The 17,030-nt window shown below is 37.6% G+C and overlaps 2 protein-coding genes across 3 annotated transcripts; both read right to left on the bottom strand.

Annotated features, from left to right (window-relative positions):
* Positions 1–729: 729 nt before the first annotated feature.
* On the bottom strand, positions 730–12,112 carry LOC130560313 (gastrula zinc finger protein XlCGF57.1-like). Its single transcript, XM_057344030.1, has 9 exons — positions 11,984–12,112; positions 11,188–11,426; positions 8,344–10,941; positions 8,002–8,238; positions 7,267–7,343; positions 7,075–7,191; positions 6,777–6,928; positions 1,978–2,052; positions 730–1,872 (listed from the first exon to the last, which is right to left on the bottom strand). Exons 2-3 carry the CDS (start codon positions 11,261–11,263, stop codon positions 9,536–9,538), a joined length of 1,482 nt encoding a protein of 493 aa, XP_057200013.1. The 5' UTR covers positions 11,264–11,426; positions 11,984–12,112; the 3' UTR covers positions 730–1,872; positions 1,978–2,052; positions 6,777–6,928; positions 7,075–7,191; positions 7,267–7,343; positions 8,002–8,238; positions 8,344–9,535.
* A 643-nt stretch (positions 12,113–12,755) lies between these two features.
* On the bottom strand, positions 12,756–16,025 carry LOC130558139 (gastrula zinc finger protein XlCGF57.1-like). Of its 2 annotated transcripts, none has more exons than XM_057340394.1 (3): positions 15,403–16,025; positions 14,943–15,105; positions 12,756–14,554 (listed from the first exon to the last, which is right to left on the bottom strand). In XM_057340394.1, exons 2-3 carry the CDS (start codon positions 15,016–15,018, stop codon positions 13,416–13,418), a joined length of 1,215 nt encoding a protein of 404 aa, XP_057196377.1. In that variant the 5' UTR covers positions 15,019–15,105; positions 15,403–16,025; the 3' UTR covers positions 12,756–13,415. The 2 variants fall into 2 exon arrangements, with proteins under 2 accessions (XP_057196377.1, XP_057196385.1); XM_057340402.1 differs by having other exon boundaries at positions 15,618–16,025.
* Between the last annotated feature and the right edge of the window lie 1,005 nt (positions 16,026–17,030).

Here is a 17,030-nt window from a genome sequence, read left to right as displayed (position 1 = left end):
GCAGAACATCATCACCAGCCTGAACTGAACATACTCGCACAAACTTGCGCTTGCGGTTTTGGAATGACTTTTGTTGCATGCTCTCTCTGTTGCTAAGAACCTACAAAAAAGAACAGAACCTAAAAATGAAAACGAACACAGAACTCTCTGGCCTCTTTTCTTGATGGGAAGCTGTAGCTCAGTGGTTAGAGCATGGCACTAGCAATGCCAAGGTCATGGGTTCGATCCAACCACGTGCCAAATGTAAATGTCTCAGTCAGGCCAACTTAGAATAAAGAACTAGTCAATTTAGTGACCCAGTTCTGGTAAAATTTAGCTTCTGCAGGAAAAAAATATGGTCTTTAAGTACTAATAATGTCCCCAAGTACACCAGCTTCAAGTAAAGTGCTCGTTTAGGAGCAACCCAAGGTCTCGAAAGCTTTTCACAGCACACATTATGATGTCCACAAAAGCGACCTGGGTCATAACACCCTTTTTAGTATACTACATATATGAAAGTAATTTAACAGCGTAACATTGAGCAGACGCACAGCTTGATGTTTTGGTAAGGTATACTGTACGTTTGGGGGGAGTGTGTGACAGGACATTGTAGAATGTGCTAAAAGTGTATTCATTTTTTTTTATCCTGATCGTTCCTTAGTGTGCTCAGTCTGTTACCACCCCAGTGTAGGGTCAGGGTGAAATATGGAAAAATAAAAACAAACCATGCAAAGAAATCACTCGTGTCTTTTATTTATTTTTATTTTTGTATAATTTTTTGACAAACCACCACCAACACCACGTGTCGACGTGGGCTATAAATAGATATACAGTATTTACAAAAATGAAAGGAAAAGAGGAGAGCTTCGAAGTGATGATGGGGACCGAACAACTTGAAGTGCCCTTCTGCGTCATCCTGTGAGGTGTCCATTTGTTGTACCCTCCGAAGGGCCCTTTGAAGTGCCCAGTCATTTAACGTAACACTAGGGAGACTTTTCACTTGATCGGACGTTCCGCAATATTGGAACTGGCTTTTGGAACACCACACATGCACCCGACTGATGACACGAGCCTACATATTAAGCTGATGAATCAGCTCACAGACAAAGTGTCTGCTTTACCTGACCTTTACCATTTAATCACCTGTTTGCCATCTGTTTTTGATGCACACCCATAAGAGCGTGTGGGCCCTCTGTAAATTCCGACACATTTGTTGGTTAACGAGCTGAAAATTGGATTGCCACTTTCACCTGGCCGACCTGCCCGAGACATCAGAAACTGGTTTTCATTCCTGACGAATGACTGCGTAATGTGTTTGCAGTTATGCATTTGGAGCTCCCCACAGTTACGAATTGTGTAAAAATAAAGATCCTCGTTCATACGGAGCTGGTCAGTGTGCTCACATACACCTTTTCCGAGAGGACTTGTATCCCCGAGTACTCTGATAAGGCACTGATCTCTGTCCCTAAACATGTGGTGTTCCTTTGGCAATAAAGCTTCGTAAACTAAAGTAAAGCTTTTGGTGGGGAAGAAAACATATACCTCAAAAGAAGAAGCATATTCAAATGTATGACAGGCCGTCAAGATGTAACCACCCCCCCAGTAAACACCACAGCAGGACCTTATTTTGTTTGCGTCTCTGTGCTTTAGCTTGATCCAGCATATCGGCTCTGTTGTTAAGTGGAATTTTGTCCAGTCTTTCAACTCTGAATTTGACTGTGTGATCAACGTTCCCCTTATAAAGAAAAATGGGCCGCACAACGACGTAAACTTGTCAATGCAGCGTTCCACATCAGAGTCGGCCATGCCAGAGACGGCATATCCCTTGTTCTTTCCATGACCGTCATCATCCCCGTCGCCCATTGAAACGGATGAAAGGTCAGCAGCTCCATTCTGAAACATGGAAGACAACGTGGAAAATGAGAGCGTGGCATGTTAGATACTTTGATCAAAATGTTCCGTAAAGTTTATAGCTGTAATTGTAGCACGTGCTGTTACCCTCTGCTTATCCATGAGACTGTCGAAGGTCCGTTTGGATCTTTTTAGGTCAGTGGATTGATGATGAACTTTTGCCTGAAATATAAACAAATCGGGGAAAATGTACAAATCAATAAACCTATCAATTACCCATTTCGCCTTTTTCGTGTAACCAGTTTGCATTTAAAAATTTGACAAGACCTTTTCTAGCTTTTAAACAAAGCCAGAACAACTCTGAGGTTTACATTGCACAGAAAGACAGTAAAAAAGGGGAGGGGGGTACGGTCAAAATCTTTGGAATTAAATCTACAAATTTTGTTGTTAAGAATGTATTTTTAACATTCACGCCATTGAGTAAATCCAACTTAACAATGAAAATAAGAGTCATACATTAAAACCACTTCATGTATTCAGTGCTGACACATTAAGCAATTTCCCCACATTTCCCCCCGCCTTACAACGAAGAGCACCCATCTGACTGAGATTTCTATACACTGTAAACCCGGATAAGTTGGCAATACTCAAATATTTTGAGGCAACGAGTTGAGTTTTAGAGATTCTTGGTTTAAGTAAGCAGAACCTTCAAATTTTGATTACTGTTAAGTTAAAGTTCGTAAGAAATCTTAGTTAGTGCGACTTAAATATTTAATTTATCCTTTTTATGAAATTAAGTAGACAGAACTTAAACAAATAAAAATTGCATTTTTAAGTTAACTAAACTAAATTCTTTCGGTTTCATTATTTTGCATATTCCTTAGTCTTAATATGCATAAATCAAACACCTTGACTTATGCAATCCAAAATAAGCAAGAAGAGACTGATCTCAGAACTGGCATTAGAACAGTTACTGCTCACTGGTGACATAACACATGTTACAGGTGAAATGTAGCTTCTTAGACTAGGCACATGCTGTCATGGTTCTGCCCCACCTTGTCTTGCTTCTCTTGACCTAGTGGCAGAACCATGATAGAACCTCTTGTTTTATGTGGAGAGTTAAGGAGGGGCTTCTGTCATGGTTCTGCCCCACCTTGTCTTGCTTCTCTTGACCTAGTGGCAGAACCATGATAGAACCTCTTGTTTTATGTGGAGAGTGACGTTTTGTCCCTGTTGGTCTTCCACTCTCCGGTGTGGCGTCTCTGTTCCCGCCCTTTCGTCTCCTCGTTATTGTTTGTTAATTAGTTCATGTCCTGCACCTGTCCCCTCTTGATTTATCCCCTTTATAATGCCCTTGTGTCTTCTGTCTCTTGCTGGTTCATTGTCGTTTGTCTGGTGAGTGCCTGTTCTGTGTTAGTCTAGTCTAGTGTAGTCATTTGTAGTTCATGTCATGTCATGTTATGTTTATCTTAGTCTTGTTAGGTGTATTTAGTCTTAGTCCTGTCCTGTTGGAGATTCCCCTGTTTTGTTTTGTTACCCCCACGTGGGTCTTTGTTTTGTATTTATATTTTATTAAATGTCTTGTTAACCCCTTATCCGCTGTCTGCGTCTGGGTCCTCTGTACTGTGTCCTTGTTCCCTCACCATTCATGACACATGCACCACTCTTCTAAACAATGGTAACCACAAAACTGAAAAATATGTCGAACTCTTCTAAATATCTAACAGAAGTGAACATTAAACACTAACAAATCTTTAACTTTACTAAAAACATATAACATAATCATATTTTTTTTAATTTACTCTCCTAATGCAGTCTGACACAAAGCATGCTGGGAACTGGAAATCCTTCTTGACCAATTGTTGAATTAACATGTTTAAATTAAGTAAGGAGCAAATAAAATTTTTGAGTTTTATTCAAGTTAATCAAAAATAATCATTATACTTTACTCAAAAGTAAAAAAGTGTTTCACGAACTTAAAATATTTAAGTAGAACTTTTTTTATAAAATTAAGTTTACATTACTTAATCTGTTTGATTATTTTGAACATTTGGGTTTACAGTGTAGCTGTTATCTGACTAAGGTACGCTCATTTAAGAGTTCTATCTGGAGATGTGTAGTATTCAGTAAAATGACGTATCACGACATGTTTTACAGCCTGAAAAGAAAGCACATGAGAGCATGAAAGTATTGTGCTACGTCACTGTGCGGATAGACTAGTGGACTGCGTGCCAGTAAGTTGTGCAGCAGCGCCTCCGACAGCAAGAGTTCGAGGCCCAACTGCTGCTCATCTCTTTCCTGTCCTATCAACACTCAAGTTAAAGCTTGACTTAATCAAAATGTAATTTGAATAGGAAAAAATAAAGCCTTAAATGTACAATTATATCTGTAATGGAACAAATCCAAATATATATATATGTCGGTGCGTGAAATGTGAAAAAAAAATAGTTTTTACCTCTTGGAGATTTGAATGTTTGTGTAGGACGTCTTTATTCTTCTCTCCTCAATAAATGGAACATCAGTTTAATATACAAACATTTAGGGGGTAATTTAGAATTAGCAGATGTCCCTGTGTCGAGGCTATACCACTAGTGTCCAATAGAGGTCGCAGAAGTTCCCTTATTGAATCACTGATCAAAATACCTCAGTGGAAATTTGGTGGCACAGTGATTCAATGGGGAGCTCTCTTCATAAAAATCCAGCCATAAAAGCTGGAATGGCGTTGTGAATAATTCGCATTTTCATGCGCATAATACATTGTTGTTGATGTTCTCGATATTAACCATGAGATCGTGACACAAAACAATGTTGTGTAGTGAGTGAGAAGTTGTTTGGTTGAAATCTTTATTTTGACCATTCATTTGTCGTGGTCACCCTTGTGACCTTGTCAGTATGCGTTTCTGAGGTCCCAAACATTCCTTTCTTTACTTTATACTTCTTGCTGTGCTGTTTTGAGGTCAGGGCGAGTTGGAGCACGCAACACCTTGCCTACTTTGCACTGAGCTGATGGGTCTTTGTTAGACAAAGAAGGTGTTTCTTTGGGTTTTCTTGCTTGGAGCTGGACGCATATAGCCTAAATGGTGCCTAGCGTTTCAAACCGAACTACGGTCATGATATTCCCCCTTCTGAAGAAGAAAAACCAGTCTGTCCAGCAGACATGAGAGGGTGTGGCCCCTACACTGGAACTATTGCTGGTGTCGTTTTCAAGGCACTTTCGAAAGGCCATTCGGCTTCAACTGGATTTCTATAAGGAGAAAAACACTGGGACTAAATGTTCTAACAAAGGATGAGCGGGAAAAAAATGAGACCTTTTATGGACTATTTCACGAACAATTTGCAGCATGTTTCTGTTTTGGTGTAAAGTGTACTAGAGTTGCTTCGTCTGAAGTTTCCGCTTTTGCATGTAATCTGTCAGGTTAACATTACAGCAAACGTAACTCCTATGAGATACAAAGGTTTCGTAGAATGTACTGCAGGTGCACAGGGTTAAATCACAAACGCTGTAATGCAGGATCGTGTCATGTGGTAGTTTACATTCTCAATGTGGAGTATTTTTGTTTTAGAAAGAACTCTGCTTTACAAGTCCCTGTGAGTGACAAAAATGTTTTTTTTGATGCTGTTAACTTTACTTGAACAAATCACTTTTTTTAACACAATTGTATAGGTTTCTAGCTCAAACTTGCACAAAAAAAGAAGCTCTTTGGTTTAACATAATTCAATCATGGACAGTGGTTCCACATGTTTGAGTAATGTTTTCTTAACATGGAATTAACATGTAGAGGGAACATGAATGAATCATGTAAACTCAACATGAAATGAACATGTTTCAAGGACATGACTCAATCAAGTAAACTCAACATGAAATTAACATGTTAAGTGAACATGACTCAATCGAGTAAACCCAACAAGATACTCTTCTGCACAACTCCTAAAACAGACGTCACAAAAACTCTTTAAAATTACACACAACAGAATACTAAACTGTAATACCCTGATAGCAAGCAACTATTAAATCAATGTTAAAAACTATTGATTTGTCTTAATGGCATTGAATCCGAATAACTTTTACACCCGCAATTCATGTTGAAAAAATGAAATGTCATCAAACCATTATTGTGATCAGTGTGTTTGCTTTAGACCTTGATTCTTGACATTGTTAAGTCAGCCCCTCCACTTTTCTGTTCTCTTTCAATGCTTACGAATGTGTTTAATGAAAGCACATGTAAAGCTTAAAGAAGGTGATGTGTCACAAGAGGACAGATATAGTTGTTGCCATGTTATAAGATGAAGAAGTTGCTTTAAATTTTTAGTAAGATTGATGATTGATTGATGTGTTCTGGTCACAAATGCAAAATTTCTGAGGCAAAATAAGCTATTTATTTTACCAACACGTTTAAACATCAACACTCATCAAACAAACCTCAACAATAGTGACAATCATCAAACTAATTTAGATAAACAGATCAACTGCAATTCATGCTGGGACCCTTTCGCAACAAATGTATAACAAGACGATTTCAATAGGCAAAGAAAATCTAACGTTTAAAGACGAATCAAGAGCCAAACTGAAGCAAACACTGAGCACAATGATGGTGATTTGTTCTTCTACATGTCAATTTCATGTTGAGGTTACTTGATTCGTTTATGTTCTAGCTACATGTTAATTTCATGTTGAGAAAACATGACTCAAACATGTGGAACCACTGTCTATGATTGAATCATGTTAAACCAAAGAGACATTTTTTTGAGTGGCAGCTGAGCACACACATAGTCCCAGAAACATTCTCCAAACCTAAAAATATACTGTGTAACGGTGACATAAGAAGGGCTCAGAGTTAGATACAAAACAGAATGATAGCAAAGGAAATACACAGATCAGTCTATGCCTAAGTCTAATTCAGATAGTAATTCAGTACTTCATTTACCTTTATTATTGAAATACAAACCGTTTCATTGAGAAGTTTCATCTCGTTGACTTTGGTGTCAATGTCATCTTCTGGGTCAGCAATGTCAAAGTCATCTCCCAGGCATTCATGACCTCTAGCAGACGTGGGTGTGGATGGAAAAGGATGAAGTAGGGACTGTGTCTAGTGGAGTACTGATCACATAGGAAGCTTAACATTAACTTTTAAATTTATATTAAAAGGGGAAAACTCATTGACATTAAATATTTAATCAATTCAGTTTATCCATTAACAATTATTTGTAGATATTAGAAATATAATAAATGTGTTAAAACACAACCTGTTTTGCCGTGTTGACTCCATACACCACAGCAGGAAGGTGGCGGTCCCAATCATTGTGGTTGTCCTTCACATACTTCCTGAGGGTACGTTTGATGTTTTGATTTGCTCTTTCGTCCTGTACATATCGATGCATTTATAAAGTTGATGAATGACTGCAAGGCAACAACAGAACTTATAGACAAAGAATTACCTGCCCATTGGTCTGGGGATGGTAAGCACGGGACACCGCGTGTTTGATTCCCAGCGTACTGAAAATGCTGTAATGAGCTGCAGAGGGATCATCAGTTAGATTTGAGACTGGAGTAATTGTAGACAACAACATGGATGTTGAGACTAATGTATGGGGAAAAACACAATAAAACCTGTCACGGGTGTGGCAAGGTGAAGAACCCAAATGCAGGCAGGCAGTAAGGGGTTAACAGACAAGACTTTATTTAACTAAATAAACAAAAGACAAAACAAAAACCCACGATGGGGTGTAAACAAGAACAGGATAATAATAAGTAAAAGGGACGTAAACTAACTAAACACCAAACTAAACAACACTTGACATAGACTAAACTAAACACTTACTGAAACAGGGACGATAGACTCTGGCAACACAGGGACCATCATGACACAGCACATACACACGCAATGACCGACACAGGACAATGAAACATGAGGGTATTATATAGGGAAGACAGACAAAGGATAACGACACGGGGCAGGTGTGGGTAATTAAACACTCAGGGAAAGATAACGAGGAAACGAGATGGCGGGAACAGAGACGAGACACTGGAGAGAATGTATATTATTGTCAAAAGGACAATAATATGTTTCTCTCCACACATAACCAAAGGCTTTGCCATGACTCTGCTACAGGACCAAGAAAAACATGACTAAATGAAGCAGAGCCATGACAAAAACCACTACAAAAATTCACCTTGTTAACAAATTCCTTCCCATGGTCTGTAAGGATTTTTCTAACCATGCCGAACGAGTACAACTTTGTGGTTATTATAGCAGACACCTCAGCTGCTGTCTTAGACTGCATGGGTTCTGCAATCACCAACTTGGTGTACAACCGGTCAGTCATGGTAAGGACATACTTGTTGCTGCGTTCTGTTTCTGGTAGTGGTCCAATCAAATCAAAACCAAGCACCTCCCAAACGTATTTTACCTGCATGGGACAAAATTAGCATCAGTCAAATGCTGGTAAAACTGTACACAAGATTGAGGCTATCTTGTTAGTCTCATGAATATGCTAAAATATTGTAAGCAGTACCTTAATGGATTGCAAGACTGGCACAACAGTCTTGATGAGCTCATTCAGCTGGCAGCGGTGACAAGATCTCACCTAAAAGCAACACAAAAAAGTAGAAAAGAAATAGCAAAATAAAAGTAATCTTATTCCAAGCATAAGATCGTGAAATCTATAAAACATTAAAAGTGCCACATACAAATACAAAGGGTAAATGTTTTGGCAAAATAAACCCATGCAATTGTAAATATCCCACATTTGACGAAGACAATAAAGCTAGTATATATTTGTTAGACACTTACAGACAGTGTATTTATAAATGTTAATATAATGAAGTTGTATTTCATTGTTTTTTAAAAACGTACTTATAACACTAATTGGTTCAACAAAAGTTCACATGGACAAAAGAAATGATAGCTAATAGTTCACTCAACAAATCAAAGCTTTATTAAAACATTTACAAAAATTAAAATGAATGATATAAACTACCACAATAATGAGCTACAAAAAACAAACCCTCATTGAATAAGCCATAATAAAACTCTAGTAGCAGTATGTCAACACAAATAGTGATAGTATTGAACGTGTATGAATCTCTACTGAAAAAAGAAATATACCAGAAAATAAAAAATATATGACATAACGTTACGTTTTTCAATCTAGTTATCTTCATGTAAATTTCCTGAAAAAAAAACATTTATTAACAAATAAAAATAAAAAAACTCCACTCATTAAAATTAATATTCGGGAGTAATTCCAAAATAAAACATGTGCTTGGACATAAAGACTGAGTTTGATCTTTGTTCACTCTTTGCAGACAGCACTTTTCTTTGTGAGTCTGTTGTGAGTTGTGTGTTTGTCTGAGACTTCTCCCACATGTACAGCAGTGGTGTGGCTTGTCTCTGTATGCAGTCTCTCTGTTTTATATGCAATAAAACCCTTTCAAGATTGAAAACACCTGTAGGGGTTTTCTTCATTATGGATCACGATTCCTGTGTGAAACTCTTACCACACAGATGAAACAGGAAAGGCCTCTCACCTGTATGAATATGATGCTTAAAATGTACTCATCCTACACTGCACTGAGGGCATGTGAAAGACCTCTCTCCTGTATGAATTTGTATGTGATCCTTAAGATGACCTTGTTGGGTAAAACTCTTATCGCAGTGAGGGCACTTGAAAGGTTTCTCTCCAGTGTGAACTCGTATGTGACTCTCTAGATGTCCTTTAAATGGGAAACTCTTAGTTCATGACGACTCTCGTGAATATTAAGGTTTCGCTTGCGTGTGAAACTCTTTCCACACTGAGGGCATGAGAAAGGCTTTTGGCCATTATGTGTCATTATATGTTCCCTAAGATGACTTTGACGTCTGAAACTCTTTCCACACTGAGGACATGGGAAAGGTTTCTCACCAGTATGAATCCGTATGTGATGCTTAAGATGTCCTTGTTGTTTAAATCTCTTATCACAGTGAGGGCACACAAAAGGTCTCTCTCGAGTGTGAACACGCATGTGACAATCTAAATTTATTTTAGATGGGAAACTCTTATTACAGTGAGGGCAGGTGTAACGCCCAACACTAGCGTGAGTTCTTATATGAATATTAAGGCTTGCCTTACGTTTGAAACTCTTTCCACACTGAGGGCATGAGAAAGGCTTTTGGCCAGTGTGAGTTATTATATGTTCCTTAAGATTCCATTTACATGTGTACGTTTTTTCACACTGAGGGCAGGTGTAATGCCCAACACTAGTGTGACTTCTCACATGAATATTAAGGCTTTGTTTATATGTGAAACTCTTTTCACACTGAGTGCACGAGAAAGGCTTTTGTCCAGTGTGAGTTATCATATGGCACCCAAGATCACCTTTACGTCTGAACATCTTTCCACACTGAGGGCACGAGAAAGGCCTCTCGCCTGTATGAATTTGTATGTGAGACTTAAGATGTACTCGTTGTTTAAAACTCTTCTCACAGTGAGGGCACTCGAAAGCTTTCTCTCCAGTGTGAACACGCATGTGACTCTTTAAATGCATTTTAGATGGGAAGCTCTTATCACACTGAGGGCAGGTGTAGGGCCCATCACCAGCGTGACTTAATATATGAAAACTAAAGCTTTGCTTATGTGTAAAACTCTTTCCACACTGAGGGCAGGTGTATGGGCGCTCGCTAGCATGAGTCTTTTTGTGACTGTCAAGAGCTGATCTTTGTGAAAATTTCATATCACATTGAGGGCATGAGAACGGCTTTTGGCCAGTGTGAGTTATTAAATGTGTCTGAAGGTGCCCTTTGCCTTTGTAAGTCTTTCCACACTGAGGGCAGCTATAGGGCCTTTCACTACTGTGACGCTTTACGTGAGCGTTAAGATACATTTTACTGGCAAAAGTCTTCTCGCACTGAGGGCATGTGTAGGGTCTTTCATCAGTGTGAAGCCCTATGTGATATTTGAGATTTGTCTTTCTTGTAAAAGTCTTGCCACAAATATGGCATGGAAAATAAGTTTTGGCTTTTGCTCTTTTTTGAGAGGAATTCTCGTCAGTTTGAGAGATTGAAGAATTTTCTTCAGTTCTGAAATTGTGACATTTATGTTCATCCTCCATTTCATTGTGGTCTTCTTTCACTCCTATAAATTATAAAATGAACAAAGTAATCCGTCAAACGAACCGTAAAATGAAACATTAAACCTCAATTTATTATCAAATTTAATTATTAGTCTATTCGAATTAAATTGACATTTTTTAATACCATCCCTTTCTAATTTAAGTCAAATCTTATTATAATGCTCTATAGCTAATGATTTTATACCAGTGCCACCAAAATGTGTCTAAAACGTTATGCTCTTTAGCAGACATTACAAGTGGACACTAACCTCTCTTTTCCTCAGTATGCTCATCTCTCATTGTGTATGATTCTTCATCACTCTCCTCTTTTACACACTCCATCATTACAACAGCAGGTCAGAATAGTCGAGTAGTTGAATGTGTTGTGACGGCAGGTTTAGCTGTATTATTGTTTAGCAGTATTTATAGATAAATTGGAGTGGGAATGACTTCACTAATGATTGTGTGATATGATGTTTGTTTCACGTAAAGGACTACAGGAACAGACCTGTAAAAATATAAGAATATTTTTATTTTGACACCTGTTAACAAAGAGTGCACTAAATGTGTAAGTGTACTGTGTACATTTACATTTATTTATTTAGCAGACGCTTTCATTTAAAGCTACAAATGAGAGAGTATTTAACATTTATCAACGAGTTCAACAATGATTGCCGAGCCATATTTACACATAGGATTAGGGTTGAGGCAACATGAAAAACAGACAAAGTCTAATGGGATAAAAATGTCTGATAACTTAAGCAAGTGTAAACATATCTTAATTTTGGACATACATATTCTGTAAGTAACGTTAGATATAATCTGAATGAATGTGCTGCTTGCTTCGGAGTAATGACACGGTTACTGTTTGCTGTGTTGTGCAACACATACCCCGAACACTTTTGTTCATCATGTTTTTATCATAGCTGGATTTTATCAAGATCACGTGGCAGTATGTTACTACAAACACAGTTGTGGTCTCCAACTCATAAAACGCAACATTAACTTTATTGATAAGAGGAACATGTACATCTCCGATTGAAAAAGATCGAATAAAATACACACCTGAAAGAACTTAAAAGTAATCGCTATGTTCTTCAACTCGTATTCAGAGGGAAAAAATCTTTCATTCATTGCTTAAACTTCCCTCGACAAAGCAAGACACAGCGCACTCTGTATGACGTCATCATAACAAACAAGGCTACGAGAAGCAAAATAAAAGTCCTTTACCGAAAATACTCGGAAATAACAAGCTGCACACACAGCACATGCTACATTGAATAAAAAGTAAACGTTTATTTATTTTATATTCTCGGTTATTTAACGTCTTACAAAACTATCACCAATCATAATTTCTGCAGAGATAGTTAAATGTAGGCCTTATAGTTAAAATAAAAAAAACGTTTAGTCTAATGTAACTAATCATTTGAAATTATACTAGTGGATACAGTATTTTATCTTCACAAATAAAATGAAAATGATCTCTTGCAAAATCTTTCATTCGTCACAAAATTAATTTATTTTACATTACTAGGTACATTATGTCTCTATCTTTTTTAACCAACGCAATAAAACGAGCGACATGAATGTATACTCCATTAAAGTAGTATTCATAAACACGTGCTGTCAACATATGAATATTACGGTAAGTTGTAACCTTTTAGATGGGGGAGCCACTAATAACACCAACTTCAACAAAAGGGGACTCATCATTACTAACTCCTCAAATCTATAAATCTCATGGACAACAGAAATAATGATAGTTAATAGTTCAGACAACAAAGCATAGCTTTATTAAAACGTTTACAAAAATGTAAATAAATTATATAAACTGACCTAAAAAATAAGCTACTAAAACAACTCATAGAAAAAGGAATAATAAAACCGTAGTTGCAGTATGTCAACACAAGTATTATAAGTATTGCAACACACATGTATTAATCCGAGGAAAACATCTCTCCTTAGTTAACAGAAATAAATATCCCAGAAAGTATGTGGAAAAAAGATGTAAACATGACATTTTTTAAACTTCACTCATTTTTTATACAAATATCCTGAAAGAACATACATCAACAAACAATGGCAAATTTCAAAACTACATTAATAAAAAAAAAAACACATGCTTGGACCTAAAGGCTGATGTTTTTGCAGACAGCACTTTTCTTTGCGAGTCTGCAAGTTGTGCTTGTCTGAAACTTCTCCCACATGATGTACGGCAGTGGTGCGGCTTCTCTGTGTATGCAGTCTCAATAAAACCCTTTTTACACGGATTAGTTTTTAACTGCACTGAACACAGGTCAACGTCGTGTCGTGAAACTGTAGCTATCTTTGCGCCTGTATGAAACCCTTACCACACAGATGGCATGATAAAGGCCTCTCACCTGTAAGAATGCGATGCATAAGACTTACTACACTGAGGGCATGTGAGAGGTTTTCTCTCCTGTGTAAACTCATATGTCTCTCTAAATGTAAATGTCTTATCACACTGAGGGTAGATTTAAAGCCTGTGACTTCTCATATGAATATTAAGTTTTCCCTTACGTATGAAGCTCTTTCCACACTGAGGGCATGAGAAAGGCTTTTGGCCATTATGTGTCATTATATGTTCCCTAAGATGACTTTGATGTCTGAAACTCTTTCCACACTGAGGGCATGAGAAAGGCTTTTGGCCAGTGTGAGTTATTATATGTTCCTTAAGATTCCATTTACATGTGTACGTTTTTTCACACTGAGGGCAGGTGTAATGCCCAACACTAGTGTGACTTCTCACATGAATATTAAGGCTTTGTTTATATGTGAAACTCTTTTCACACTGAGTGCACGAGAAAGGCTTTTGTCCAGTGTGAGTTATCATATGGCACCCAAGATCACCTTTACGTCTGAACATCTTTCCACACTGAGGGCACGAGAAAGGCCTCTCGCCTGTATGAATTTGTATGTGAGACTTAAGATGTACTCGTTGTTTAAAACTCTTCTCACAGTGAGGGCACTCGAAAGCTTTCTCTCCAGTGTGAACACGCATGTGACTCTTTAAATGCATTTTAGATGGGAAGCTCTTATCACACTGAGGGCAGGTGTAGGGCCCATCACCAGCGTGACTTAATATATGAAAACTAAAGCTTTGCTTATGTGTAAAACTCTTTCCACACTGAGGGCAGGTGTAAAGCCCATCACTAGTGTGACAACTCGTATGAATATTAAGGCTTTCTTTACGTGTGAAACTCTTTCCACATTGAGGGCATGAGAATGGCTTTTGGCCAGTGTGAGTTATTAAATGTGTCTGAAGGTGCCCTTTGCCTTTGTAAGTCTTTCCACACTGAGGGCAGCTATAGGGCCTTTCACTACTGTGACGCTTTATGTGAGCGTTAAGATACATTTTACTGACAAAAGTCTTCTCGCACTGAGGGCATGTGTAGGGTCTTTCATCAGTGTGAAGCCCTATGTGATATTTGAGACTTGCTTTTCTTGTAAAAGTCTTGCCACAAATATGGCATGGAAAATAGGTTTTGGCTTTTGCTCTTTTTTGAGGGGAATTCTCGTCAGTTTGAGAGATTGAAGAATTTTCCTCGGTTCTGAAATTGTGACATTTATGTTCATCCTCCATTTCATTGTGGTCTTCTTTCACTCCTACCAGTTCTAAAATGAACAAAGTAATCCGTCAAATATTCATCAAATTTAATCATTAAGTTGTCATATTTTAATGCATTCAGAAGTATTACATGAATGCCTTTCTATTTAATAATTTAAATCAAATCTCTTATTATAATGTTCTACAGCTAATGTTTTTATACCAATGCCACCAAAATGAAGCTTTATACTCTTTAAGGCTAAGATACACTACAAGACTTTTGTATAAGATTTTCAGTCTGGACTTGTTGCAGAAAGTCTGTGGCAGTCTGCAGATTTGATCAGTTAGTGTGAACTATCTGAAACTTTCAAAAAGTCTGCAAGTGTATGATGTCTAGTTTAAAAAAGTCTTGTAGTGTATTCCAGCCATTAGCAGACATCAAAATTGGACACTAACCTCTCTCTTCCTCAGTATCCTCATCTGTCATTGTGTATGATTCTTCATCACGCTCCTCTTGAACAAACTCCATCATTACAACAGCAGGTCAGAATAGTCGAGTAGTAAAATGTGTTGTGACAGCAGGCATGTTTGTTTCACGTGTAGGACTACAGCAACAGACCTGTAAAAATATACAAACTTTTTTTACACCTGTAAACAATCAGTATATTAAATGTGTTAACTAACATGCACATTTAGATTTATTTATTTGGCAGATGCTTTTATCCAAAGCGACTTACAAATGAGAGAGCATTTAACATTTAGTGTTGAAGCAAATAAAAAATTAACAACATCGAAAAACTGACATAAAGTCCAATGTCAAAGTCAAAAAAATGACTGGTAAGTGAGTGTAAACATATCTTAATTTTGGGTAAACATATTCTGTAAGTAACGTTACACATAATCTGCATGTACTTACTTCGGAGTAATGACACGGTTATTGTTTGCTGTGGTCTGCAACACTTTTGTTCATCGTGTCTTTATCATAGCTTGACTTTATCAAGATCACGTGGCAGTAAGTAAACTTACGTTAATACGACCACACTTGGTGGTTTGCTACTCATAAAACGCAATAACTATATGGAGAAGAGGAATTAAATTTCCGATTAAAAAGATTTAATGAAATACACACACCTGAAAGAACTGAAAAGTAATCGCTTTGTTCCTTAACTTGTATTTAGAGATTTAAAAAATCGTTTCGTCCATTGCTTAAACTTCCCTCGTCAAAGGCCCTGTCCCAAATGGCGCACTCCGGTCTTGTGGACCTCCTCTGAGTCCACACTTGGTGACGTCAGTAAGTGCAGACCTATAGGGCACTAGGCACGAGTCCACAAGGGTACATGGGAGTGCATTTTGGGACAGACTTGAGGTCATCACACCGGAAAGAGCAAGCGGTGCTTTCTAATCACTCTCGCGGTACTTTGTTGTCATTCGCTGATCAGTCTGCGCAGCGCCGCGTGAAGTCGACCACACTTGTTGTCCCATTGTAGTTATTTGGGACTGGAGCTGACGGTTTTTATTGTTCTGTATTTCATATGTTGATATACCACCTAAGCATTATACAATAGATACTTATGTTTGTAATGCATTAATTTGTCATGACGTAAATGCAACTGCTTATGTATATGTATTTATTTGTATACACTATTCTTCTGTATACACTTCTTAATATGCATATATGTTGTTATTTAATATTTCTCTATAATACAGAAGCTGTGTTGTTCAGCTTTACAGAGCCCAGAGACAATATAAATCTACAACAAAACATGGCTTATTACCTTAAGCAAATGCACTGCATTAAACGTTTTTAATCTTGAATAGCTGGCTTAATAGAAAATAAATACGCAATAATATGAATAAGTAACTAATTAATAAATTAATTTAGAATTTTATCAAAACATACATTTAAAAATGTATCCGTCATGTTTACGTATATGTCATCCACGACACTCCTCCCATCCGTTCTGTGATTGGGCGTTCGCAAGGATTCCTGGGTAGGGAACTTCAGTGGAGTCTCACTCAATGCGAGCTTCGCCGAAGACCGCATCGAGGGCACAAAGGAGGCGCTCGCGAGCAGACTTCTGAGCGCTTAAAAGACAAATGGGACACCCTACGGACTCATAGACTTGGCGAGAACGCGCAATTTAAGTCCACGAGACCGCAAGTGCGCCATTTGGGTCAGGGACAAAGCGAGAGACAGCGCACTCTGTGTGACGTAATCACAACATAGTCTACGAGAAGCAAAATAAAAGTCCCTGAATTTACTTTGTCCAATATGCCTTAAATAATAAACTATCATCTACGAATATAATGTGCACACAAAAAGTGAATACTTTTGTAAAATAAACACATTATTGCCCGAATATTCTTTATCTGTCAATCAATGACAATATGGATATGAAATGCTTCTTAGTGATGATTTACAGCAGAGTACATCAATTGCTAATAACCGAAAATACTTAGAAATAACAGGCTGCACACACAGCACATGCGACACTGAATAGAATGTATATTCAGTATATTTCTTTTATATTTATTATTTCTAAC

The sequence above is a fragment of the Triplophysa rosa genome, linkage group LG1 (genome assembly GCF_024868665.1).
Source record: "Triplophysa rosa linkage group LG1, Trosa_1v2, whole genome shotgun sequence".
NCBI lineage: Eukaryota > Metazoa > Chordata > Actinopteri > Cypriniformes > Nemacheilidae > Triplophysa > Triplophysa rosa.
This window is presented reverse-complemented; position numbering and strand designations above follow the sequence as displayed.